Source organism: Notamacropus eugenii, chromosome 4 (assembly GCF_028372415.1).
Source record: "Notamacropus eugenii isolate mMacEug1 chromosome 4, mMacEug1.pri_v2, whole genome shotgun sequence".
Taxonomy (NCBI): Eukaryota; Metazoa; Chordata; class Mammalia; order Diprotodontia; family Macropodidae; genus Notamacropus; species Notamacropus eugenii.
The window spans coordinates 13,926,361-13,951,283 of NC_092875.1; the positions used below are offsets into that span (position 1 = coordinate 13,926,361).

At 49.2% G+C, this 24,923-nt stretch overlaps 1 protein-coding gene across 4 annotated transcripts in view; it reads right to left on the bottom strand.

Annotated features, from left to right (window-relative positions):
• Window positions 1–4,650: 4,650 nt before the first annotated feature.
• The window catches only part of RNF185 (ring finger protein 185), a 31,952-nt gene continuing 11,679 nt past the window's right edge, over window positions 4,651–24,923 (bottom strand). For 3 of the 4 annotated variants that reach the window (XM_072599895.1, XM_072599897.1, XM_072599896.1), the window contains exons 2-7: window positions 17,564–17,793; window positions 13,532–13,550; window positions 10,773–10,885; window positions 10,401–10,455; window positions 8,579–8,696; window positions 4,651–7,011 (exon numbers count right to left, since the gene is read on the bottom strand). In XM_072599895.1, the coding sequence (XP_072455996.1) occupies window positions 6,914–7,011; window positions 8,579–8,696; window positions 10,401–10,455; window positions 10,773–10,885; window positions 13,532–13,550; window positions 17,564–17,742 (582 nt within the window). In that variant the 5' untranslated portion in view covers window positions 17,743–17,793 and the 3' untranslated portion in view covers window positions 4,651–6,913. Of the gene's footprint in view, window positions 7,012–8,578; window positions 8,697–10,400; window positions 10,456–10,772; window positions 10,886–13,531; window positions 13,551–17,563; window positions 17,794–23,900; window positions 24,016–24,923 lie in introns of all 4 variants that reach the window. The other variant, XM_072599894.1, reaches the window with a different exon arrangement.

Here is a 24,923-nt window from a genome sequence, read left to right on the forward strand (position 1 = left end):
CTTCCTCATCATAGAATCTGAAAATTGGGAGAGACCCCATCAGCCATAAACTCCAGCCCTTACCTAAGAGAAATCTCCACTATAACATGCCCAGTCTGTCGTTGTTGCTCTGTTTGAAGACCTCCTAAGGGAACGCACCAACTGCTTTTCAAGGTAGCTCATTCCACCTCGGGCCAGCTCTGTTAGGAAGTTTTTCAACCAACCAGAAAGTCTACTATTTGTCAGGTGCTTAGGATACAAAGGTAGAAATGACAGTCCTTGTCCTGGAAGTTGGCATTGGGCCTGGTGTCAGGAAGACCTGAGTTCAAATCCTGTCCCAGACTTACTAGTGGTGTGACCTTGAGCCACCTTGGGTAACCTGGGTTTGCCTCAGTTTTCCTAATGGTAAAACAGGGTAACAACAGCACCTACCTCTCAGAGGTTTATTGTGAGGATCAAATGAGATCGTATTTGTAAAAATGCTTAGCACAGTGCCTGGCAGATGCTCTATGAATGCTCGTTCCCTCTCCTCAAGGAGCTTACATTCTATAGGGAGAGACATACACACAGATGAAGTAACAAAATAAAGTACTTTTTAAAAAAATTTTATTTTATTATTATTATTTTTTAATGTTTAACAATCTGCCATAAAATTAAGATTTTATCCCCCCCACACCTACCCCCACTACCCCCCTCCCTCCCCACAACCACATACAATTCTGTATAGGTTCTACATATACCTTCCTATTGAGTACATTCTCACTATAGTCATGCTATGTAGTCGGACTAAAATAAACGGAAGAAATCATATAACAAATCAAAACATGATACACAAAAACACACACACACAAACATGATCTGCTACATTCTGCGAATGACTTCCATATTTCTCTGAGTATGGAAGGCATTTTGCCCTAGAAAACCACCATTGGGATTTTTTTTTTTAAATAAGTTCTTGCCTTATTACGAAATTCCAAGTCTACCAGAAAAAACTCTCGCACACTGTGGTCGTTGCTGTGCACAAAGTTCTCCTGGTTCTGCTCCTTTCACTCAGCATCAGGTCATATAAGTCCTTCCAGGCCTCTCTGAAGTCTTCTTGTTCATCATTTCTTATGGCACAATAGTACTCCATTACATTCATATACCATAATTTATTCAGCCATTCCCCAATTGATGGGCATCCCCTTGACTTCCAGTTTTTGGCAACTACAAAGAGTGCTGCTATAAATATTTTTGTACATGTGGGGCCCTTTCCCATTTTTATGATCTCTTGGGGATACAGTCCTAGTAGCGATATGGCTGGGTCAAAGGGTATGCACATTTTTGTAGCCCTTTGGGCATAGTTCCAAATTGCTCTCCAGAATGGTTGGATGCGCTCGCAGCTCCACCAACAATGAATTAGTGTTAAAATAAAGTACTTTTGAGGCGTGGGATGACAATGTATTGCCCTAGCAGTTAGGGCCATCAGTAAAAGAGATGGAGGCAAAGGGGAAGTGTATCCCAAACATGGGGGTCACCCTATGCAAAGGAATGCAGATAAAAGATGGAACATCATGTGTGAGCCATAGCTAGATAGCTTGTACTGGGCACAGACCTGCCCAAGTTTACTTTATTCTAGAGGTCATGCCATAATCGGCCCTGTGCCTCAGTGAGGAGGCCACTGGAATACTCCAAGCCAGAGATGATGGCTGTGGGAGTGGAGTGGAGGGACGGGTACAATAGACTCTTGTGAAGGGTTCATATGACTTGGCAACTGATTAGATTAGGGGAATGAAGAAGCAAGAAGACTCTGGGATGAGGCCCTGGCAGGCTGGTTCAGTTTTATATCTCCTACAGCAGTAATGGAGCCTCCCTTTACCTGGTTCATGCCCAGAAGAGCTAAGTGTCTATCACTGTGGACAGGCATCTGACCTTGCTGACCTTAAGGAGAAGTCAGAGTATTACCTTGTGAGTCTCTTTCCATAGCTGTTGGGGAGGAGGGAGAGGGTCTACCTGCCCCAGGTCTCTGCACTCCAACCTATCCTCCATTTACCCATTAAAGTGATTTTCCTAAACTGAAAGTCTGATAATGTCACCCCATCTCCCCACACCCCCACAAACTCCCGTGACTCATTACCTCCAGGATGCCAAAGTCCTTCAAAACCCAGCCTCCTTCTACCTTTCCAGTCTTCTTACATGTTACTCCCTAACACATACTCTGTGACACAGGCCTCCTGGCTGTTCCACAAAGAAGATCTTCCATCTCTCAGCTCTGGGCATTCTCTTTGGCATCCCCCATACCTGGAACCCTTAACTTAAACTCTGCCTACTGCCTCCTTGGCTTTTTTTAAGGCCCAACTAAAATCCCATCTTTTATAGGAAGCCTTCTCCAACCCCTCTTTTTTTTAAAAAAGGAATATTTTATTTCCCCCCAGTTACATGTAGAAACAACCTTAATATTCATTTTTGTTATAAGTTTTGAGTTCCAAATTCTATCCTTCCTTCCCTCACCTCCCCCTTCCCTGAGATGGTAAGCAATCTGATCTAGGTTATACATGTGCAACCATGTGAACCACTTCCCTGTTAGTCATTCTGTGCAAAAAGAAAGAATAAAGGAAAGACAGAACGCTTCAGTCTCCATTCAGATGTCACCAGAGCATTTTTCATCATGAGTCCTTTGGCATTATCTGGGAACTCAACCCCTCTTAACTCTGGAGCCTTCCCTCTGTTATTTCCTCTACGTCCTGTACACAGGTGCTTTCTAGGTATTTGTTTGCATGCTCTCTGAAGGCAAGGACCTTCTTTGGCCCCTTTTTGTATCCCTAGCACTTAGCACAGGGCCTGGCACACAACAGGCCCTTAATGTTTACTGAGCGATGTATCCCAAATTCCATGGGCAGCCCTCTTGACTTCAAATCTTCGGTTTCCACCATTATACTGTGGTGCCTTTTGGTGGATAAACTGATGCAGGCCAATTGCCCTTCAGAAACAATTTCCTTTTCTGTAAACTGATAAGTTAAGACTTCAGCTCCCTTCTGGGACTCTATCCCAAAAAGATCACATAAATAGGAAAGGGTCCCACATGTACAAAAATATTTATAGCAGCTCTCTTTGTGGTGGCCAAGAACTGGAAATCGAAGGAATGCCCATCAATTGGGGAATGGCTGAATAAGTTGTGGCCTATAAATGTAATGGAATACTATTGTGCTATAAGAAACGATGAACAGAAAGACTTCAGAGAGTCCTGGAAAGACTTATATGAACTAATGTTGAGTGAAAGGAGCAGAACCAGGAAAACTTTGTACACAGCAACAACCACAGTGTGTGAGGAATTTTTCTGGTAGACTTAGTACTTCAATGAAATGCATGGACTTAAAAAATTTCCAGTGGACTCTTGAGGCAAAATGCCTTCCACATCCAGAGAAAGAACTATGGATTTGGATCGCAGATAGAAATAGACCATTTTCTTTTGTATTATGTTTTGTTTTATGGTTTCTCCCATTCATTTTAATTCTTCTATGCAACATGTATTTAATAGGAAAGTACATGTAGAACCTATATAAGAATGTACACCCTCTCAGGGAGGGTGTGGGGTGGGAAGGGGGAATGAAGGGAGGAGAGGGGAAAAAAAAATCTAAGATACATGGAAGTGATTGTCGAACACTGAAAATAAATAATTTAATTTAAAAAAAAGACTTCAGTTCCTTTCAGTGACGTTCCATGATCTGGTTGTATCCCTGAAATTTACATTAACTTTTGTCCTCAGAAGAGAACAGAAACAGGTTCCTCAGCAAGCTGCTCTATATCAATAAAAACAGGAAACGTCCACACTTTTTGCTGGCCTGGACCTTGGACATAGTAGGTGCTTCATACATGCTCCCTGGCCAAGGATCACGATAATGTCAACAGAGCTGACAGCTGAGCAACTGTAACGACCAGAAGGTGGGGGCCCGCAGATATGAAATGAACAGTTGTTGCCTTGACCCGAACACTTGGTGGCTGGTTTAACTGGTTTCTTTGTTCCAGAGGCAGGTCTTGGGGTGTACTTGGGGGGAGGCATATATCTAAATGCCAAAATGGCTGTAATGTAAAAAGAACCCCACCCCACCTCCAACAATTCAGCTTATTTGATGAGTAAATGTTTGCTGAATTGTACTGCATTGGAAGTTGGCTAAGGAACGAAAGGATGACAGTCAATGCTGTGCTTTGTCTTAAAATCACTGGTTAATGATCAGATTGGTAAGGGCATTAAACATGTGCCACCATACCCTGCTCCCAGTTATATGGCCCAAAGGAAGTCCCCTTGGAAGAACCCACTTCTCTCCTCACATGAAATGCTTGGGTGGATTCACCAACAGGTATCACAAACCCCTAGATAAAGATGTGAGTAAACAGGGGGACTCCCCGGTAAAAGGGGGCGGCTGAACTAAATTGTGTCTAACAATCCAGGCAACTATACTGGAAGGTGTAGGAGCCCAGGAATCTGACCCTTGAACCCTAGTCAAGGTACTCTTCAGGCACAATATGCCATGGGTAGCGCTGATGAAGGAAAACTCCAGGCCCCAAAGTCAGCTCCTGCCGATCGAACTCCAGGCTGATGTCTGCCCCATGAAATTGAGAACAGACAAAGGTGCTTTCCAGAGAACCCTGCCCACCTCAGCCCTGTCCTAGAGCAAATCCACACCTAGCCACTTATAATGTAAAACCATTTTTATTTTTCTTCTAAATCAAATCACTTTCACAACAGTGAAAATTAGTAACTGGTAAATGTATCTCAAGGTACATAGCGTCATTGATGGTTTAACTGTGGTCAGAGCACAGTTCTAACTAATACAATGGAATAAAAGGGAGAAAAAGGGTGAAGAGCTCCCAAAGGAAGAAATGCATTGACTTGGAAAAGAAGCAAAAGGTCACTGAGTGGCCAGGTGGTGGTGAAGAGGCCTCCAGCCAGGGGCTGAGCCAGCAGTCCCAAATCTGCTGCTGCTGCTGCAGCCCGCTCCTGGCAAAGGTAGGGGAAGCTCACCACACCGCAAAGGAAAGAGAGCTGGGCCCAATTCTGATGACCTCTTTCCATCACTGTTTCATAGATTCCAAGGGATTTCTCTTTCTTAATCAAACTGTCCTCCTCCCGCCTCTCTCTCACAGGCAGGAGGTGGCACTGCACTACCACCTGGCCAGTCCATCATGAAACTCCCCAACTTTGGGCTTTAAGTTGCAAGGGCCCCCCCCAGATCAGGGGATCTTTGGGAAGCTAATTGAAGAAGGTTCATCTGAGGCTGGAGGACAAGCTCCTTGATTACACACACACATGCCAGCCAAGTGTTATGCTCCATGACCCTCTCCACTGCAAACTTGGCCAAGGTGATGGCTCCAGAATACTGGGTTCTGATCATTTCAACACTGGATTTGGGCTTTGCTGAATGCGAAGATGGAGAGGGGAATTGTGGGAGAGGAGAATGCTTGCAAGGGGCATGTTCATTCCCTTTCCTTGGTCTCTTTGGACTGAACGCTTGAGTCTGCCCCATCCCCAAAGCAGGGAGGGACTGAATTCATTCCAGAGCCTTCTATCTCCAGAGCAAGGAGGAAGACCAGAGGAAGGCAGAACTCACACACAGGAAGAGACTCCCCAGAGGAAGCCTAGGGCTGGGTTCCCTCCAATGTTGGGGATCCTTTTGCACCTGAAGACATTTTGGCAGGCGGAGACAGACAGAGAGATGGACAGATAATTATACAAGATGGTACGTCATGAGCCGTTCAGCGCCCTGCCTTCTTATTGATCAGATTCAAAGAAAAAGCACTTTTAAAACAAGAAGTCAAACCAATGCCTCTACTGAGGCACCTTTCTTCCCAAGATTCTGAATGAAGAGGCATGAGGAGGGAAGGAAAGCTGTTAGTGAGTCTAAGGCATCTCTCTCCCTTGTGGAGGCAGCAAGAGTCGCTCAAGCCTGGGAGGCATCAGCAAGCATCTCTTTAAACAGCCTATATCTAAGAAGTTCCAGGGAAATGGACAGAGGCCCATAGCAACTTGGACTCTGAGAATTCCCTCCTGCAGCAGCCCTGCTGGGCTGTCTGCAGAACGAGTCCAGCCAGGGTTGCCACTGTGTCTCGCTACCCTGCAGGGTCCGAGGGCCCCATGTGGGGGCTGCTTCTGGGAGAGATGCCAATAACTGAAACTGAAATTTAATCATGAAAGAAGACTAGTGGCTCAAATTTCCCCTCAGTTTTAGGTTTGCCTTTAGGGCCTGGGAAGTCTTGACCATTACTCCTCCTGGTAGAGAGAAACCAGTGCAAAGAAGGGGCCAGGAAGCCCGTAGACAGAGCTAGCCATCTCTACAGGGAAGAAGGTGGCCACTGAAAGGCACCAGCCTCCCAGAGACGCCTTGTGCTGATCAGACAGCCCTGCTGCCTGCCTGCCACTAGGCTCATCTGAGGAATGAGAAAGGAGAACAGGGAGGAGGACAGAAGATGAGCCCCTGGGCCCTGGCATCGGGCTGTTGTATGCATAGGTGGTCCACACATGCAGTCAGGAATGGACTGCTGTTGGACAGAGTGTTTTGCAGTCTAAGGAGTTCCAAAGAATACCATTTGGTTCTTCCCTTTACTTTTGTGACGTATGCAGAAGATAGCATGGGGGCTCCTCTCTCCCCAGACCCTCCCCACCTCAGTTCAGTCCCCTCTGAGCCTGCCGGCTCTGGGTATCTAAACTGTTCCACTGCTCAAGAAAGGCCCGAGGCTGGAGTGGGACCACGCTGAGTCAACCAAATCTAGTTCATTTCATTCCAAAGCTCTGCCCCCAGAAGCCAGGGTCCTCCCTGTGTCTCTGACCCCACTGACTCTTGGGCCCCGGGGTGAGCTCAGGAGCCAGGCAATGAGGGGTGCAAAAGGGGGTGGGTGAGGGGTGGTAACCAGGTCAGAGGCAATACTGCTGCCAACTACCCAGGCCACAGACACATGGTTATGCGATTAAAAGCCAAAACATGATCACCAGGGCCACAAACAGGAAAAGCCGAGACAGGAACTGCTCATCCACATACTGAGGAGTCCCGGGAACAGCTGTGAAAACAGGAAAGAGAATGGTCAGTCAGCAGCCTCAGGTCTCGGGCATTTCTCCAACTCAGTCTCCTGAGAACAAACCCCTTCCACACCACAGGACCGTCAATGGTCTGTTTGCCATCCAGCAGCATCCTGGATAACCTCAGGCTCTCAGGGGGACCTGAGAAGCACCTCTACAGCAGAAGTGACAAGGCGTCAGTTGACCTTGGCTTGAAGACTTCTGCTTATGGGGAGCTCACTTCCTGCCAAAGTACCCTAGTAAACTCTGTGAGAGGTCTAACTATTTAAGAAGTTTTTTCCTGAAATCAAAACCAAATTTGCTTCTTTACAAATACAACGAAACACCAAGAACCATGTAAGAATCAGGAGAATTTTTTTTGGATTTTGTGTAAGATAATTTTCCAGATCAGCAGAAACAAAGGATGGCTCCTGGCAACTGGCCTGGGAATGTGATGACAACCTAGTCATGCTAACAAGACCTGCGAGAAGTGAGTCAGGAAGCTCTAGATTCAGCTCATGTCTCTGACACACACCAACTGTGGGACTGGGGAGCATCCCTGAACCCCTCAGGAGACTTACTGCAGCCTGCCACTGGGAAGGGAGCTTCCACACCAGGAGATCCCAACCCTGGAGAAATCACTGGACCAAGAAACTATGACCAAAAGGCGACCCTGGGCTCTCCCAGGTTGTGCTTGGGGCCCAGGCTGAGGCAGGAAGGCCTTGGGTCCAGCCTTGCTACATGTACCACATTAGCAGGTGATGAAGGTCAGTTATGAAGGGAAAGGCTGCTATACCCTGCATTGGTGAAAGGATGGGATGCCTGGGATGGAATCCCAGCTCCCTGCTATCTCAGCATCGAAGGGAGACCTTGGGGCATGGGACATGAACCGCTGCCTGGCTCTGTGATCTTCCGCTACCTTGAGAAGCACTTCAAGGCCACACCAAGGCCAGCTCACAGGAGGCATCACCGAGAGTAGGTGGAGTCTGGCCTCATACCAGTGACTTCCCATGGTGTGTCTCCTCTGTTCAGACCAACCATTGGGCCCCGGGGATCCCCACCCACCCATCTGAGGCTCATGGCAGGCAGGCACAGTGCAAGTTGAGCTTTCTAAATGGTGGACGAGAAAGTGTGCTGGATTTGGAGTCAGGGGCCTGGGAGTCCCATCTGGCCCCTGTGGCCAGGAGCCAGCCCTCTAGCTGCCCTGGGCCTTTGGCTCTGGTCTGCCAAATGAGAAGGCTGGTGTGACAGAGGTGATGGACTAGGGAGCAGCAGGGACTTATGGTAGGACAAACCCCAAGGGGAGAGACTGTCTTGTTGAATCCTGCCTGCGTTACGAGGGTTTGGGTTTTCTTTCCTTTTTCAATTAAAAAAAAAGGGAGGGGACAACATAGAGTGTGAGGGAAAATTGATTTTTATTCCTTTAAAAAAAAGAGGGTTGTACCAGATGGGTTCTCAGGTCCCTTCCAGGTCTAGGCCTATGACCTCACCAACCAAATAGGGTGCATGCACTAAGTATGAGGCCCGCCCACCCAGGAATCAGCAGGTCCTTCACAGAGATGGGCCTACCTGGAGGAGGCCGCCCATCATTTATGTTAAACGCTGTGGCAAAGATCCCAAAAGGAAAGGCTCCAATTCCAAAAGACATCTGGAAACCACCATCTCCAAATCCAAAGCCCTGAAATCCCTGGTAGAGGAAAAGAAGATAAATGAAGGAGATGCAGTGGCCCAGCTCCCACCATCCAGGCTGCTCCACTCCTCACAGGTGGCTCCCAAGTTGCCACCCAATGCCAGCCTTCTGCTGAGTAGTATTAATCTCACAGAGAAGGAAACAGGCTCCTTGAGGGGACATCCACTGACTGGGTGATCTGTTAAGAGCTGTGGCCCACATCTACAATACGGAGATGTGGCCATTTGGCAGGCGGTGGGGATCAGAAAAGGTGGCTTCCTTGAGCCACCTGGGAGGCCTGGGGGTACATTCTGGGCAGGACAGACTGCCTGGGCAAAGGTCACATGATTGCATTCAAAGGTGTCATTCATCTCAAAGTCCTTTCCTGTGTCCCTCGAGTAACAGGGCTCCTCTTAGCTTCCCCCCACCATCATTTGTATTTTCTTTGTGTCTACACCCAATGGTGCTTACTAGTCTCTGAGCCTGTCCTTGCTCCTGACAGAACGTAGGCTGCCTGAGTGTGGGCACAGGGCCTGGTGCACAGTGGGCCTTTCAGAAATGCTTATGGCCAGGCTGGCCTCTTTTCCTGCCCTTTCCTTACCATCTTCCTCCTTCTTTGCACATTAGAGACGATCACAGATGCAGCCACACATGCGGTTGATGTCTCATAAACACCAGTGTTTCTCACGTAGAGTCCATGGAGCTGGGTGGCATCTCCCCTGCTTCCCCTCTAGATTGGGCCAACCTTACTCAGACTCCCTGCCTGGCAGTGTTGGGGCGTTGCGGATAACTGTGGTTCCCCTGGGGCTGCTGGTCCAAGGGAAGGAGAGCACGTGGCAGGCCATCAAGGGAGCCTTGGGCCTTTGGAGCCCTTTCCAGTTCTGACCATCAGAGCCTGAAGGGTTCACAAGAGGCTGGAGGCCCACTGCCACAAAAGTGACTGGTGGAACTGACAAAAGTCTTGTACAGGGCCCCACCCCACTGGTCAGTGGAAATGGGCAGGGGAAGTAACAGATGGGAACCTTTGTAAGAATGTGAGGCGATGAAGGAGCTCCTCTCCTCTGTTCTCCCTTCCAGGGCCAGGGCCTTGCTTGGGGATGGCACTGCCACCTCAGAAGAAGCTGGCCGTGTGCCCATGTTCTTCCTAAAGCCCAGGGGGCTTGTGCCAAACTGCCCTGGGAGCTGCAGCACCTTTTAAGGCCCATCAGCTGATTTAATAAGAGTGCAATTCCCCAGGGAAGGCTCCACGCCACCTCCCCCCATGCTGAGCTGCCTCTCTGCCAGAGCCCGTGGGGAACAGGAGGCAGTGTGACATGAGGAAGCGCAATGATTTCATCAGGACCTGCTTCTGTGGGTGAGCTTGGCTTGGAGGCACCTACATGCCCCTTTATGAGCATCAGTCAGGTCGGACTCAAGGACTTCAGATACTGAAGCCCTGAGGGCCAGGCCAGGATGGTGGGGGGCTGCATCCATCCGAAGAACAGATTCAAAGCTGAGCAACAGGTAAGGATTTCCTGGTGGAACTCCTCAGGTTGGGTTTTAGACCCAGGCAGTCTGGGCCAGGAGAACCAGAAGGCCTGCTGGGGCCAAGTGCCAGCTCTGCCCTCGGGGAGGCCACCTCAAGTGACCCACTCAGCCTCTCTCTGTCTGTAAAACCTGTTTGAGGTTGAGGCATGGTAACGGATTTGACAAACGCTATCATTCCCAGGATTACATCCTTACCCCTCTGTTTTCAGGCTCTGGTCTCTGTCCTTGAGGTCGGGGAGGTGTCTTCTCTCTGAAGAATAAAAGGGGTATGAAGTTTAGAGCTTCGAAACTTAGCCAGGGAGCACCCGTGCGAAGGCTTCAGGCCAATCTTGTTTAAGGGGAATTCGAACTTCCCCCAATATACCAATGCCTTAGCATTACGTCTGATAACATCACTGCTCCCTCCCCTCAAGACCACATGGAGGAACAACACAGTCCAGAACAGGAGTCTGTGTGGGTGGAGGTCCGTGAGCCCACCCACTCCCTGTGAGGAGGAGGCAGGGAGGAAGCAGAGGGGCAGTTCAGAGAGACTGGGGCAGTCACAGCAGGGATGGGGGGCATCCTCACCTGGGATCCTGCTGCCCGGTGCTGCCCCTTCCATACAGAGGGATTACTTTATCTCGGCTGATCCCAGCTTTGCACACGGGACACACCTGTCTGTTTGGTCTGGTCTCCAACCACTGAAAGGAAAAGAGAAACAGAGTAGGTGAATGAACTGTGCTGAAACCAACCCAAGAGCCCCAACGTGGGGATTCTCTGGCTCCCTGACCCCTCACACTGCCCCATGCACGGAGTCAGATTGGCCGGAGCTGGCCATACTTGGTTCCACCTCTGGTTCTGCTGACAGAAGGAGCTAGGGAGTGTGGGCAAAGCGTCTCCACACGAGGAGACGGACTCCCCCAATCTCTCCCAAAGCCCTGGTTCACTCCGTTCATTCGTTCCTGCCATAAATCAGTGCTGGTTATTAATAGTACCAACGACAATTAGGAGAACTCGAATTGCTATAAATGCTGAGGCACACGATCCTTTCTTTCCAATGCCCCTGTGAGGTGGGCAGGAGCTCAGCTTGGCTCCTTTCCATCTGTGGGACCTTGGGGAAGTCACTGCACTTCAGTGCCCCTCTGTAAGATGAAGGAGCTGGCCCGAGGTCCTCTGGGCTCTGAAGCTCAGATAACAGATGACAAACTCAGAGAGAGCATTAACTTGCCCAGAGACACAAGCATGAACGTGGGCTAAAAGAACCAGGGAGGTTTAGTGTGGTGGCACTGGCTGCCATCAAGGAGCTGAAGGGCTATCATTTCTAAAAGAAGCGTTCTGCTTGGCTCCAGAGGGTGGGATCAGGCACAATGGGCACAAGAGGCAAACTGAGGCTGGAGGGGCAGAAAAGCTCCCAAACATGGAGAGGCTGGAGGATGAAATGTCTCAGGGGTCCCTTCCAACCCTGCATTCCATGACTCTTGCCTCATTCCCTTTCCATGGGCCCAAGAAACATCATCCCTTCTCCCTCTGTATGGGAGCTTCCTTCAGCACAGCAGCTGAGCCCTGGCCTCCCCTAGGCAGAATGTAAGATGTCAGGAGCTGCAGTGGTGTCCTGTCCTGTGGCCGGCAGGCAGTGGTGAGATGTCCTCAATGGGCTCCTATGGCAGGGCCTCGGCTGCCAGGATGGCCAGGGAACCTTCAAACCTTCTAGGAATGTGAGTTTTTTGGTTGTAGCTATGGTAGAAGAGCCTGTGGACCATCCTGAACATAGTCAAAGTGTCTCTTGTGCTGACTTCCCAGGCCCCAGCCCCGTAGGATGTGACATTCTCTCTCTCACAGCCACACCAGCTGGTGTGATGATGAAGACATGAGAAGGCTTGGAAGAGATCTCCCACTCCGTGCACTGGTGACTCAGGCCCGCCACCATAATAGCCTGACATACCCTTGGCTGGTCCAAATTAGGTTCAAGGAGCTCTTCATTCTGACCATACATTTCTCCTTCATAAGCTCTTCAAAAAATCCAGAGGCAAGAACAAGAAAAGTGGAGCTTTCCCAGAATCCCCTGATCCTCACAAACACTGTGAGGCAGCAAACTCAAGTATCGCTGCGCCCATTTGAAAGAGCAGAAAACGAAGGCACCGACATGAGGAGACCTAGCCAACATCACACAACTAGTTAAGTCACAGACTGGGAACCGAATCCAGGGCCTGCTGACACTCGTAAAATTTCCCTGCCTCCTTAAAAACAGTCCCCTTTTCCTGTTCAAAAAGCATCTTCTGTTTCAGAGGAAGAAATTAAAGAAATCTATAATCATATGAAAAAATGCTCTAAATCACTATTGATTAGAGAGATGCAAATCAATACAACTCTGATATACCACATCACACCTATCAGATTGGCAAACACGACAGAACAGGAAGATAATAAATGCTGGAGAAGGTGTGGGAGAGTTGGAACACTAATTCATTGTTGGTGGAGCTGTGAGCTGATCCAACCATTCTGGAGAGCGATTTGGAACTATGCTCAAAGGCAACAAAAATGTGCATACCCTTTGACCCAGCAATGTTGCTTCTAGGACTGTATCCCTAAGAGACCATAAAAATGAGAAAGGGTCCCACATGTACAAAAATATTTCTAGCAGCTCTCTCTGTGCTGGCCAATAACTGGAAATCAAGGGGATACCCATCCATTGGGGGATGGCTGAACAAGTTGTGGTACGTGAATGTAATGCAATACTATTGTGCTATAAGAAATGATGAACAAGAAGACTTCAGAGAGGCCTGGAAGGACTTATATGATCTGATGCTAAGTGAAAGGAGCAGAAAGGAGAACTATGTACACGGCAACGACCACAGTGTGTGAGTATTTTCTCGTAGACTTGGATCTTCATTGTAATGCAATGACTTAAAAAAAAAATTCCCAATGGTCTTTTAAGGCAAAATGCCTTCCATACCCAGAGAAAGAACTTTGGAATTCAACCGCAGAATGTAGCAGATCATTTGCTTTTGTATTACGTTTTGGTTTGTTATATGATTTCTCCCATTCATTTTAATTCTTCTATACAACATGACTATAGTGAAAATGTATTTAATAGGAATGTATGTATAGAACCTATATAAAACTGTATGCCATCTTGGGGAGGGAGGGGAAAAGAATAATCTAAGTTATATGGTAGTGATTGTAGAGCACTGAAAATAAATAAAATTAATATTAAAAAAAAGCATCTTCTGATTGAGTGGAGGTGCCCAAAGAGGAGATCACCATTTCCGACAGCAGCCTTGGGGACAGTGGGAGCGATGGTGTAAGAAAAGCTGATGAAAGACAAGGTAAGAAGAAATGCGTCTCACCTGATGTAAACATGGCCAACTGCAGATCCCCGGGGCGAGCGGTCCAAGGGAAGAGGGAGAAGGACAAACAGAAAGAGAACATCATTAGCAGCAGCACTGAGCTGATGGGCAAGCCCCTGTGTGATGGCAAGGGTTCAGGCCAGCCTCCATCCCGGAGGCTCCAAAGGGGCTGAATCCTGCCCTGCCTCCACCCCTCTCTGCCTCAAAGTGTGCAGAACCACAGAGTGTACCACTGCCAAGGCAGCTGGACTCTCCCCTCTGGGCTGAACTAATGGGCCAGGAGGGAACTGGGAGGCCACTTAGCTTGACCTATACTGACCAAGACACTCCCTCCCCACCCACCCACAAGCGTCATGTGGTCCGAACTCTTCAGAGGGGCCTATGACCTGCCAAGGCAAGCCACGCTGCTTCGGGACAGCTCCAATTGTGAAGAAGCTTTTCCTTACAGACTAAACTGCCTTTTCTGCGTAATGTCCTGGGTCAAACCAATCCCCCCTGACATGATGGCCCTCTAAGTACTGAAGGCTGTAGGCAGGGTGCCCCATTCCCAATGTTTCCCTGGTTCCTCTGCTCCATTCTCCTACAGTGACCACCCTGTTTGGGGCACTTTCTAATCTCCAAAGGGACTCCCAGGAGGCAGCAGGCCTAGCATTTTGTGGCTTCTAAACACAGAGTCCCCTCATTCAGTCCCATATTTGTAGGAAGCTGTGTCCTCTTCTTGCCTGCTAGTGGACCTGCAGTCTGCTTTCCCCTCCACCCGCTGGAGACTCATGAGACCTTCCACCTTGGCCTTGGGCCTCTGTCCTTGTTGCTCCTATACCAGGCCCTTCCATCTGTGCCCTGGACACTTCACCTGCTGTTCTGGTCTGTTAAGGCCATTTGGGACTTTAGTGCTGCAGCTAGCCAGGCCACCTCAACACTGAGCTGGGAACGCCCTGGGGATACCTCTTTACTGAAGCCCTGGATAAAAGCGTCGTCACACAGAACAAGGCTGAGCACAGGGATCCGGGGCCTTACGGTAGCAGCAGCAGCAGTGGTAGTAGTGGGTACCGCCACCACTCCTTCCTGGCATTTATATAATGCTTACCGTGTGTCAGGCAACGCGATCAGTGCTTCACAATTATCATCTCACCTGATCCTCAAAAGAACCCTTCAAGGAAGATGCTACTATTTCTATTTTACAGATAAGGAAAGTGAGGCCAACAGAGGTGAAGGGGCTTGCCCAGGGTCTCTGAGGCCAGATTCGGACTCAGGTCTTCCTGACTCCAGGCCCCTGGCTGCCTCCCTCCCAAGCTGATCTGACATGACGTCACTTCTGTGGCTCAGTCTTTCCACTGCCCCCTTCCATCACTCCTCCTGGGATCTCTCAGCCCTCTCACTAAATTCACTCTTCCCATGACAGCTTTTCCCCTTCTCATTAAACCAGAAGCTCCCTGAAGGCAAGGCCTGGTCCTGTACCCTTCTCTCTCCCAGCAGGGAGCCTGGGCCCTGCACTAATTTATCTCAGAACCCCCGGTTCCATCAGCAGAGATTTCCTCTCCACCAGGCCACAACCTAACCTTTCCTTCTCAAAGCAAGGTTAACATGTTGATGAAGCCTAGAAAATGTAAGCCCTGGTGGCCACAACTGGCACACAGTAATTGTTTAAAAAATTCTCACTGATTGACTGGTGGGCACTGAGCTTCTCTCCACTGAGCCAGTATGTCCTGGGCCCACCCCAAGCAGGGCGCAACCTGAAGAAGCCTGAGCTTGATGAAGACATCAGTGAGGAGACCTGAATGCTGGGAGGGGATTATGAAATGCTGTGAAACTGAAGTACCCAGTGTTAGAGAATGCGACAATTCCAGAGAATTCCAGAAGACGGCCACCATCCCAGAGGAAGCCCAGGTGTGGAGCAGGCCAGGGAGGGGGTGCCACAAAGCAGGGCCTCCTCTGTGGGCTCTCACCCTGGCCCCACCTTGTCTGATGCCCTGGCTCACTGTCCTACTAGGAACCACTTTCAAGAGCTGGACGTTTGGGGATATGGGCTGGTTATGTGGTTTATTCTAGTAGTAAAGGTGAACTGGGCTCTCAAATGTGAGAGTGACCATCAACCATAAGTAATCCAATGCCCCTTTTCCCAGATAAAGAAAGCGAGGCCCAGAAGTGACTTGAGGAACAGAAACCAGATCTCCTATGCCCAACTGGGGCTTCTTCCAGTCTTCAACTACACTAAACCTCCACAGACTTTCAGGAAGAGGATCACGAGAATGCTAAGGAAGAAACGGACAACTCAGTTCGTCCCTCTGACCTCAGTTTCTTCATCTGGAAAATGGGGTTAATGCTACCTACAGGGCTTCCCTGCTACTACTGAGGCATGGGAAGGTGGGCCAAGGGACTCTCTGGCTTCTAGCCTGACTCCTTCCACCAGCACTCTCTCAGAGCTAAGAGGAGGCCTCTGTTTTACACCCACTGGGCAGGGCTGTCATGCAGTTCTGGCACCTGGGGGGAGGGCATCCTCACCCAGAGCCCAGCACATGCTCATTCGCTGAAGTTGGGGAGGAAAAAAGAAGTCTAAGGATCGATAGAGAGGAACAAGACTCGCCTTGTACAAGCTGGCTGAGTCTGTAATTCTCACTAATAAATACTTATTGTCCCAGTGACAGGCTCACACAAATGGACTGTGAGACCTCCCAGCTTCACTCAGGTTGTAGATGACGCAAAGCATTTATCAAGTACTGCCCATGGGCCAGAGTACTAGAGAGAGACAAAGATAGAAGAAGTTGGGCAGCGTCTTGCCCTCAGGGAATTTAGACTGTTAGGTGTTGGCCACAACACCACTGGTCAAGTGCCCCCAGACGTTACAGGGAGGGATAATGGGCATCGGCGGCCAAGGAAGGCTGCAGTCAGCAGGCAGGAAGGTGGGCTTTCTGCCACAGAGAACAGCGAAAACATGGCAGCCAGACATGTACAGGAGAAAGGAGGTTGGTCTGAATGGAGGGAGCGGTGCAAGAGAAATGGGAGAGGCAGAAGGGGGCCTTGAATGCCAGACTGAATCATTCTGAGTTTTACTTAATAGGTAATATAGAATCATTGGAAGGTTCCGAGCATACATAATTGGATCCATGTACAAAGAAAAGTAATTTGTGTTAAGACAGACAGGAAAAGGACAAAAGGTGTTCAGAAGCCTGGAAGGAAGATGGCTACAATAGTGTAAACAGGCAGTGAGCAGAAGGGCACTGAGGAAAAAGAGGAGGGAAAGGACCCCTTCCTTCCCTACGTGGAAGGCTCTCCCTCACCTCCCTCAAAACCCCAGCCCAATGGGAGAGGGGGCAGTCTGGCATAGCAAAGAGAGCACTGGCTACATGTGCCCTGGACACATCCCTTCTGGCTTGGGGCTCAGGATTCAGGTTCCTGACAGCTTTTGGCTCCGGGGCCTGATGGGGGCTCTCAGAGCTTTGGTGCACCTCTTGAACCACAGACCAAACCAAGCTCAGTCCAAACATCCCCTCTTCCTCCCAGAAGCCTAAGCCAACCATGCAGCTTCTCTGCTCTCCCTATTTTTGGACCTCTAAGAACATTTACAGTGACAGACACTGAGCCTGGTAAGGCAAGAAAGGGACCTCAGTGGCTGCTGCCCTAGATTTCCCTGCAGGGGCTCAGCCACAGGGGACTGAAGACGACTCTCTCTGGCAGATCGGATGCCTTGACTGCTACCTGCTACCGCAGAAATAAGGCTGGGCCTTGAGAGAGGCAAATGTGCTGCTTTAGCCAGGCCTTTGTGGAACGTCCAGTAAGGGGCCTCCTTAGACAGGGTCTAAAACAGAGCTGCCTGATATGCACACCATTGAAAGAGAACCACAAGGGAGCAAAGCTCCGGGCTAGCAACTACTGGCATTTATAAAAAAACATCCCAAGATTTACGAAAGGCTTGGGTCGTATTGGGTCACCTGGCCATCCACAACCATCCCCAAACCAAAGCTGGAGTAGCCTGGGTGGACTGCAGGCTTCCCAGCCTCCCCCAACCTCACCCCACCCAGCGGTGATACTGACCAGAAGAGGTGGCCGCACAGGCTGATGACAGCGTCTTTGGCTGTATCCAAGCAGATGTTACACTCAAAGGTGCTGTCCTGATTGCCATTCTCGCCGGGGCCATTGCTGCTGCTACCACTCGTGCCCCCCGCGCTGGAGTTTTCGGGGGATGTTGAGGTTGCGGGCCCTTTGCTGGCCATTTTCAGCCGTCCACAGAGAGCCAAGACCAAGGCAATCTTCCAGCTGAGCTCCTAAAAAGCAAATAGATTTGGACTGACCTTCAGTTCTGCCAAAGTCTTCTTCTGAACCCAGGGTATCAATCCATCTGTAGCTGAGTCTTGCCCCACACAAACATGCCAATACTGGAGCGATAAAAGCCAGAAGGCCTAGGGTAGTGGAAAACTTCAGAAAAGGCCCTGGTGTTGCTACATCAACCCAAGAGAAAGAGCTGACATTGCCGGAGAACACCCTTTGTCTCATCTGTGCCTCCCAAAAACCCTATGAGCAAGGAGCTCTGAGGAGATGAAGAAACCAAAACTTGAAAGCAGTAACTTGCCCGCCCTGGTCACTCGGCCAGGAGTACCTGAAGCACTGCTCCTGCCCCACATGGCCAGCCATGTCCAACAATGAGAGCTGTCCAGGAGGACAGTCTATGCAGGTCAGGATCTCAGACAGGCAGAAGAAGTCAACAGCACCACCCCATCTCCAAATAACTTGGCAATGAAAAGTCACCCCCTCCCTCCCACCTTGTTCGACTGGCTTTTTCAGGAAAGGCCAAAATAGCTGACTGCTTTACAATTCACAAAATGCTTCCTTTTACGTTCCAAAATGCTTGGTGCAGGGTCACCTCTGGGCCAGAGCCAACATCGGTCTCCCAGTTCCAAAGCCAGTATACTGCTTTGCCCAGTCCTACCCCCACCCAAAGAACCAATGGAGAGAGCAGAGTGGCAGATCCCACCTCAAGACACACACACACAGACACACACATACATACACGTGTGCGTGCACACACTCTTTCTCACTCACCACTAGAGGACTGGGGCTGGCTTGGGTTTCAGCTCCTACAGTGAGAGGCTGCCCGTGAATCCTAGGTCTTTCCCCCACCTTGACTGATTCAGACCCTGAGAGCCTAGTCTGGGGTGTCAGCTCACATCCCTCAGCACAGACAGCAGTAGAGTGAGGCAAGGTGGAGAGGAGGCTGCCCTGCTCAATGCCTTTTCACTTTGTTACATCATTTTCTACGTGGTCCCAGAAGGGCTGCGAGCAGCAGCTCCGGGGCCCTGTGGCCAGGCCCCCACAGGCCGTTCCTCTACAAGCTGCCAATTCATTTCTACCACCCCAAAGACAAGGGCTCATTTGCTTCTTGTGGCCCCCTCCCCACAAGCCCATGAGGCCTGTCTCCCTCACCTCATGTGGTCACATTCACTCCTCTCTAGAACCAGGCCTCTCTGGTGAGGTCTCTCAGTCCTCACATACACCAACCCCCTTTGTGGGGGCAGACACAACCAGGTGAGAAGAAGATGGCAAAAGCAGTGAGGTTTCTCTCCCTGCCTGGACATTTTTTCCCATTTTCTTTTTTTCTTGTGAAAGGAAGGCTGGAAAATGGTCTTCATGGGAGCATTTTTTTCTCCAGGTTTCTGGGCCCTCCTATTTCCAGAGAGCTTCACCTTCTTTGCTCAGATGTAGGGGAGGCTCTTGTCCCCAAGTGAGGAAGCTCCTGATTCTGTCAGTACCCCTTGGGTTGGCCTGCGGTCCTGCACACAGCTGGTGCTTACTAAATGTTCACAGAATTGAACGCATCTGGGCACATCACTTCATTAAGTGTCTGAATCAAGGCTCAGTTTGTCAGTCTTGACTTCAGGTTACTTCCCAGGTGATGACCTCGTCTTTCCTTTCTGGCCTCATCTTGTGCTCCTCCCTCCCCCCCACATAGAGAGCCCACTCTGGGTCATGACTCCTGGGCCTGGAATGCCCTGCCCACACTGGGAAGGCATTCCCAACATCCAACTCAAATTCCATCTCTTCTGGGAAACCTTGCCCATTGCCCCGTGCCATTGGTAGCCCTCCCTGGCTCACTCAGCACTGTCTGCTCCTGTCTTAGGGCACTAACATATCATTTTAATTCTGAGCCATTTACTGATATGTCAAATGAGGGCAGATCCCAAATTTTCATGAACATTTGCATCTCCCTCAGGGGCTTGCCTTTACACATGGTCAATGTTTGTCAAGCCAAATTAACCCATTTTTTTCATTCAGCAAATTCAAGCTGTCCCAAAAGTCTTATTGTGTTCCTAAGCCTCTATTAAAGCTTAAAACATCATAACCTAAGACTTTTGAGATATTCTTTATGTATCTGTTGGGTCCCTGCTAACCCTACCACACTGTGTGAGGGACTGTGGGTGACGTGGAAGTCACTACTGGCGAGACTCCCCTCCTAGGACAGAGAAGATGTAAGGATGTGGATCATTCTACAAGGCAGACTTAGAAGGAGGCTCCTGTAGAAGAAGAGCTGGCACAACCAAGGAAAGTTTGTGGAAGAAATTTTATACGAGAGAGGCCTTCGAGCATGAGGATCTGCCCGGGAAGATCCAAGAGCTGATGCAAAGGGAAGGGAGAAGAACCAGGAGAATGGTGTCCACAGTAAAAGCAACACTGTTTGAGGACCAACTGGGATGACTTAGCTATTCTCAGCAACACAGAAATCCAAAGAACTAAGATGGGAAATGCTCCAGTGGACTCGAGAGCAGACTACAGAAGACTTTATTTTTCTTGCTTCAGCCCCCAAAGCTCCACAACACGCATGACTTCACATGTATAATGCATATCACACTGCTTGCCTTTTCAGTGGATGTGGGAGGGGCAGAGAGGATTTGGAACTAAAAATGCAAACAAACCAAAACCCCCTAATAGAATGAGGACAGTAGATTTTTCTAGGCCAAGAGAGAGGCACCTAAAAAGATGAAGGAATCCTGCAGAAACACATAACATTGGCAGGCACATGTAGGCCCACTTGGCCCAAGGGGATAGTTCACTGATAACATTTGTGAAGTCCAACACCCTTGGAGGAGGGGGCAGATTTTGGATTCTCCAATCCAATTCACATTTATTAAATGTCAACTATGTGCCAGGAAATGAGGTAAGAGCAAGGGATATGAGTAAAGAAACACAGTCTTTGGCTTCAAGAAGTTTATAATCTAATGGGGGGGACAACCCACAAAATGAGGCAGGAAAGGGAGGAGAAGGCCACTGGGAGCTTCTTGTTCCATGGAGCTGAAACCGGATAGGACAGCAAATGCAAGGTGGAGTGAGCCATGAGTCCAGTTTTTACCCTCTGTATAGGAAGGCACTAGGAGGAGCTGGGTCCAGCCCATCAATCTGAGGGGAGAGGAGGCTGAGGGAGGTGGGGTCAATCAAGGCTTGAATCTACTTTAATATACAGAGAGAGATGTCTCAATCCAGATCTAGACTCTCTCTGTAAAGGTACTGTTTACTTTCCAAAATAACCTTGAAGGCCCTTTGAAGGCAAGGGCTGCAGGGCCGGGTAGGTCCGCCAGGCAAAGGAAGGCCCAGGGTCTGTGGGAACAAATGGAGGCCCAGAGGTGATGATGCAGACGCTTCATCTGATGACACTCTCACTAAGAACTTTAAGTAAAGCCAGGATAGTCTTCCCCCTTCCCAAGTCAGCCTATTGAATGACCTCTCTGAACAACCAGTGGCCAGATGCTCAGAGATTTCAAAAAGGTCTTCCACAAGTTCAAGTTCTCCAGACCTGGGCTCAAGAGGGAAGGAGACACAGGTGGTACCATTTATACGTAAAATTTGGGGACCAGGCCCTACTCAGAATCTGTGAGAACACCACATAACCGAGGAACTATTGGCCACTTCGGGACCACCTAAACTTGGAAATCCCTGGAAAAGAAGGCAAGAGGCTTGCAGGCGTTACAAATTCAGGTGCTAAATAAATTAAGCATTAACAGAAAGTAAGGAACAAAGAATTGGGCAGGATCCTTGGGGCCAGAGGTGACTGACTAGAAGCCAGTCTCCCAGCACTGTCTATTCATTCGGCACTCTACCAGGCAGGTTGAGAGATTGCTGGAGATAGAAGAGATACCCAGTGGGGCAGTAACTGACCCCAAATCCCACAGCTGAGCCCAGGTCTCTCCACTCCTTCTCCATGACTTACATCAGAGGGCTCTCAGGGAACATGGAGACCACCTTGGCACAGAACAGTGTAATAAATGGTGGCTAAGTTCCCAGGACATCTCATCCACAATGTGTCTCAACACGTTGGGCTTTATGGCAATGCCATCAAGTATGAAGAACTCCTGGAGTGCAAGCTCTTGCAGACCAGTGACCCGTCACTTACCGCTGTGGCAAAGGGCCCTGGTAGTGGTTAAATAGCTCATGTGTGTCAGCCAGAGGCCCTGAGCCAAGACCCTGCTTCCTCCAGAAATCCTGACTGACTATAAACAAACAGAAACCTAAACTCAGGATCCCAAGTACAAAGGGCCAGGAAATTAGTGGGCAAAGTGGAGAAAGAGGGCAAGAAAGCAGGGAACCAAGAAGGAGGGTAAAGGAGCCCAATTTCTTCCTTGGGGTCAGGCCAGAGCAGAGTTTTTTAATGGACCCAGATGTGTGGAATTTTCCCCAGTCCCTCCATGCAACAATCTGCTACTTGCCTGCTAAGAATCCAGTCCTAGGGTCCCTTCATACTGTCTTTTACAAGCTTCCTCCCTTGGCTGCACCCAGAGTGGCCCTAACTCCCCTGATCCTCAATCAGGGCTTTTTAACCCTAGTTAAGGCCTGTGAACTTTTAAAAAAAAATTAAAAAAAAAAAGATTGATTTTTATAACCGTGTGTGACTACAGGTTTCTTTTGTCATCCAAGGTATCTTCTTTTGTGCATTTAAGCATGACGGAGGAGTGTCCCCAGGTTCTACCAGACTGCCTGCCTGAGGGGTCCAGGACCCAGACTGGTGAAGAATCTTGTTCTGTCCCCCCAGGACTCAGTGGAGTCAATCTCATCACTCAGAGGAAGAAACTCTCCTAGTTTCTTTTTATGCAAAATGAGGGAGACTTCCCATATCCCTACGAACTCTTGGGGCCCATCTAGTCTCTAAAGCTCCGGGTTTTCTTGACAACAAGCTGTGGCCTCTGGGAGTATGCCAACATGGTGGGGCCTTGGGCCTTGCAACAGATTTCTTGCACAACTGCTCTACACAGGCTGTTTATTTACATATGTACATCGTTGGGATGAGTCAGACTACAAAGAACGCTCATTTCAGGTCGGGGCCTGTGGCCAAAGCCTGCTTTCTAAAAGCTACGTGACTGTGGCTAAGGCCAGCCTCGGTTTCCTCAGTAAACCTGAAGGGGCGGCAGCTCTGCTCTTCAGGCTCTCCCAAGCCTCCCATCCTTGGAAGAGCTGGTCCACACCATACTAGGGCAGTGTGAGCTGGGGAAAGGGCCTGAATCTGCAGGCAGGAAATCTAATCTCCAAGACTCACTGGGGTACTAATTATGGGGTACTAATTAGTCACTCCATGTCTCCTCCATCCTAGCTACTCCAGCCCCTACCCCAGTGGCAATCCAAGGGCTTTGGGCTCAGAGGAGGCCTCCTGTCCAGGGATGGGCTGCCAGCTGCAGGCAACAAGCACTCAGGAGAAGAAAGGGCTATCACATGCCTGTTGGGATGAACATGGCTTCTTACATTCACATGGGAAAGACAGAAGAAATGCATGTACTTTTAGATGCTGCTGCTGGCAAATCCAGATATGCCCCACCCTGCAAAAAAGGGGGAGAGTCAGGCCTGGCTGATATAGTCGATCATCTTCTAACTGTCCACTTATGTTTGGGTCAATCTGGCAAACCATCCCCAATTATGCAAGCTGCAGCCAAAGTAGCAGGGATTCAACGTATGTGCATTCAATGCAACACTCTCTCCACTCCATCTATCTCTTACACACACACACACAAATGCAAGCACATGCATACACACTCACATGCGCATGCAAACATACACAGACTGTCTTCAGAAGCTGTCATGGCTAAAAAAATGCAACACCTTCTTGAGGTGAAAGTTAGAATTTAGAGATGCTGGTCCTAAGCCAGGCCGCTGCTGGGATTCTCATCAGGGCTCCTTCCTCTGATGATCCAAGGCCACCTCTATGTCATATGAGGAACCTGAGGAGGCTGGAAGGCCCAACAATAACAGCTCAGGAAGGTAATGTGGTAGAAGAAGCCAAGAGAGAACAAGCCTTAGAGCCTGCAAGACCGGGCAGGGTTTAAGCACAGTCTCTACTATGTACAAACTGGGGCACTGAGCTTCTCAGGAATCTATTAATAGTAGAGAAGGTGCTAACCTGGATTAGGAGAGGGTGTGTCCTCATCTTGGAGGTCCTAAAGCCATGAAATTCCAAGGCCAAACTCTATCCATAGCTACACAGCACTATTATAAGGGCTTTCTTCACAAGAGGCCTGGGGGGTAGTTAAAGTGCAATATTAATATTTAGTGCAAATATTTTTTGTCCTCATTTAAAAGATGCGAAAAACTCAGGCTGAGAGGTGAAGTTCTATGACAGTTATTACGTCACTCTTCCACAAAGTGTCTCAGGGTGGATTTGAACTCAGCTGTCCTAACTCCAAGTTCATTACCTTCTCCATTATAATAACAAGCTTCTCACACTATGGAAATTGCCCTTCCTTTCTCCCACGGTCCCTCACTTTGGACAATGACTGATGGATCATCTTTATGGGGGGAGAGGGAGAGAAGGGAATGGGGGGGGGGGGAGAGAGAGAGACAGAGAGAGAGAAAATAAGAACAAGAACCAAGGATGGGAGGGCCTGGCTCAGGAGGCACTGTCTGGGTCTCTTCCCATCAGGGGACACTGCTTGTCCATGTTGGGTATCTGTGCTTGTTCTCCCTTCTGCTGCGCAGGACTCCCCTCCCTAAACTGTTTCCAGACAGTCAGTGTTAGCCAGAAGAGATGACTGTGTCAGGGCTGGCTGCCTACTGGCCAGGGATCCGGGAGGGGGCAGAGTTCTGGTCCAGGTCAGGTTCCACGACCTCTGTCTGAGGTTCTGAGGTTCTCTAAGGTACAAAATAGCCACCCCACCACAGACGATGTATTTTAACAACTGTTGCAGTTGCATCAAATACAAACAGATATATATATATACTCAGCACCTTCAATAAATGAATAAAAAGCACAAGAAATAGCATAAATACTTGGGTTTGCTTCAAATTACACTGGCGAGCTACTGAACGCCCATCCCTGGGGAAAAGTGTTTCCAATTAACTTTGGTGCTGTCCCAACCTGGGATTTCCTTGGTGTGAGGATGTCTGGGGTGGTGCCTTCTGTACAGGAATGTAGGGTCTTACAGAG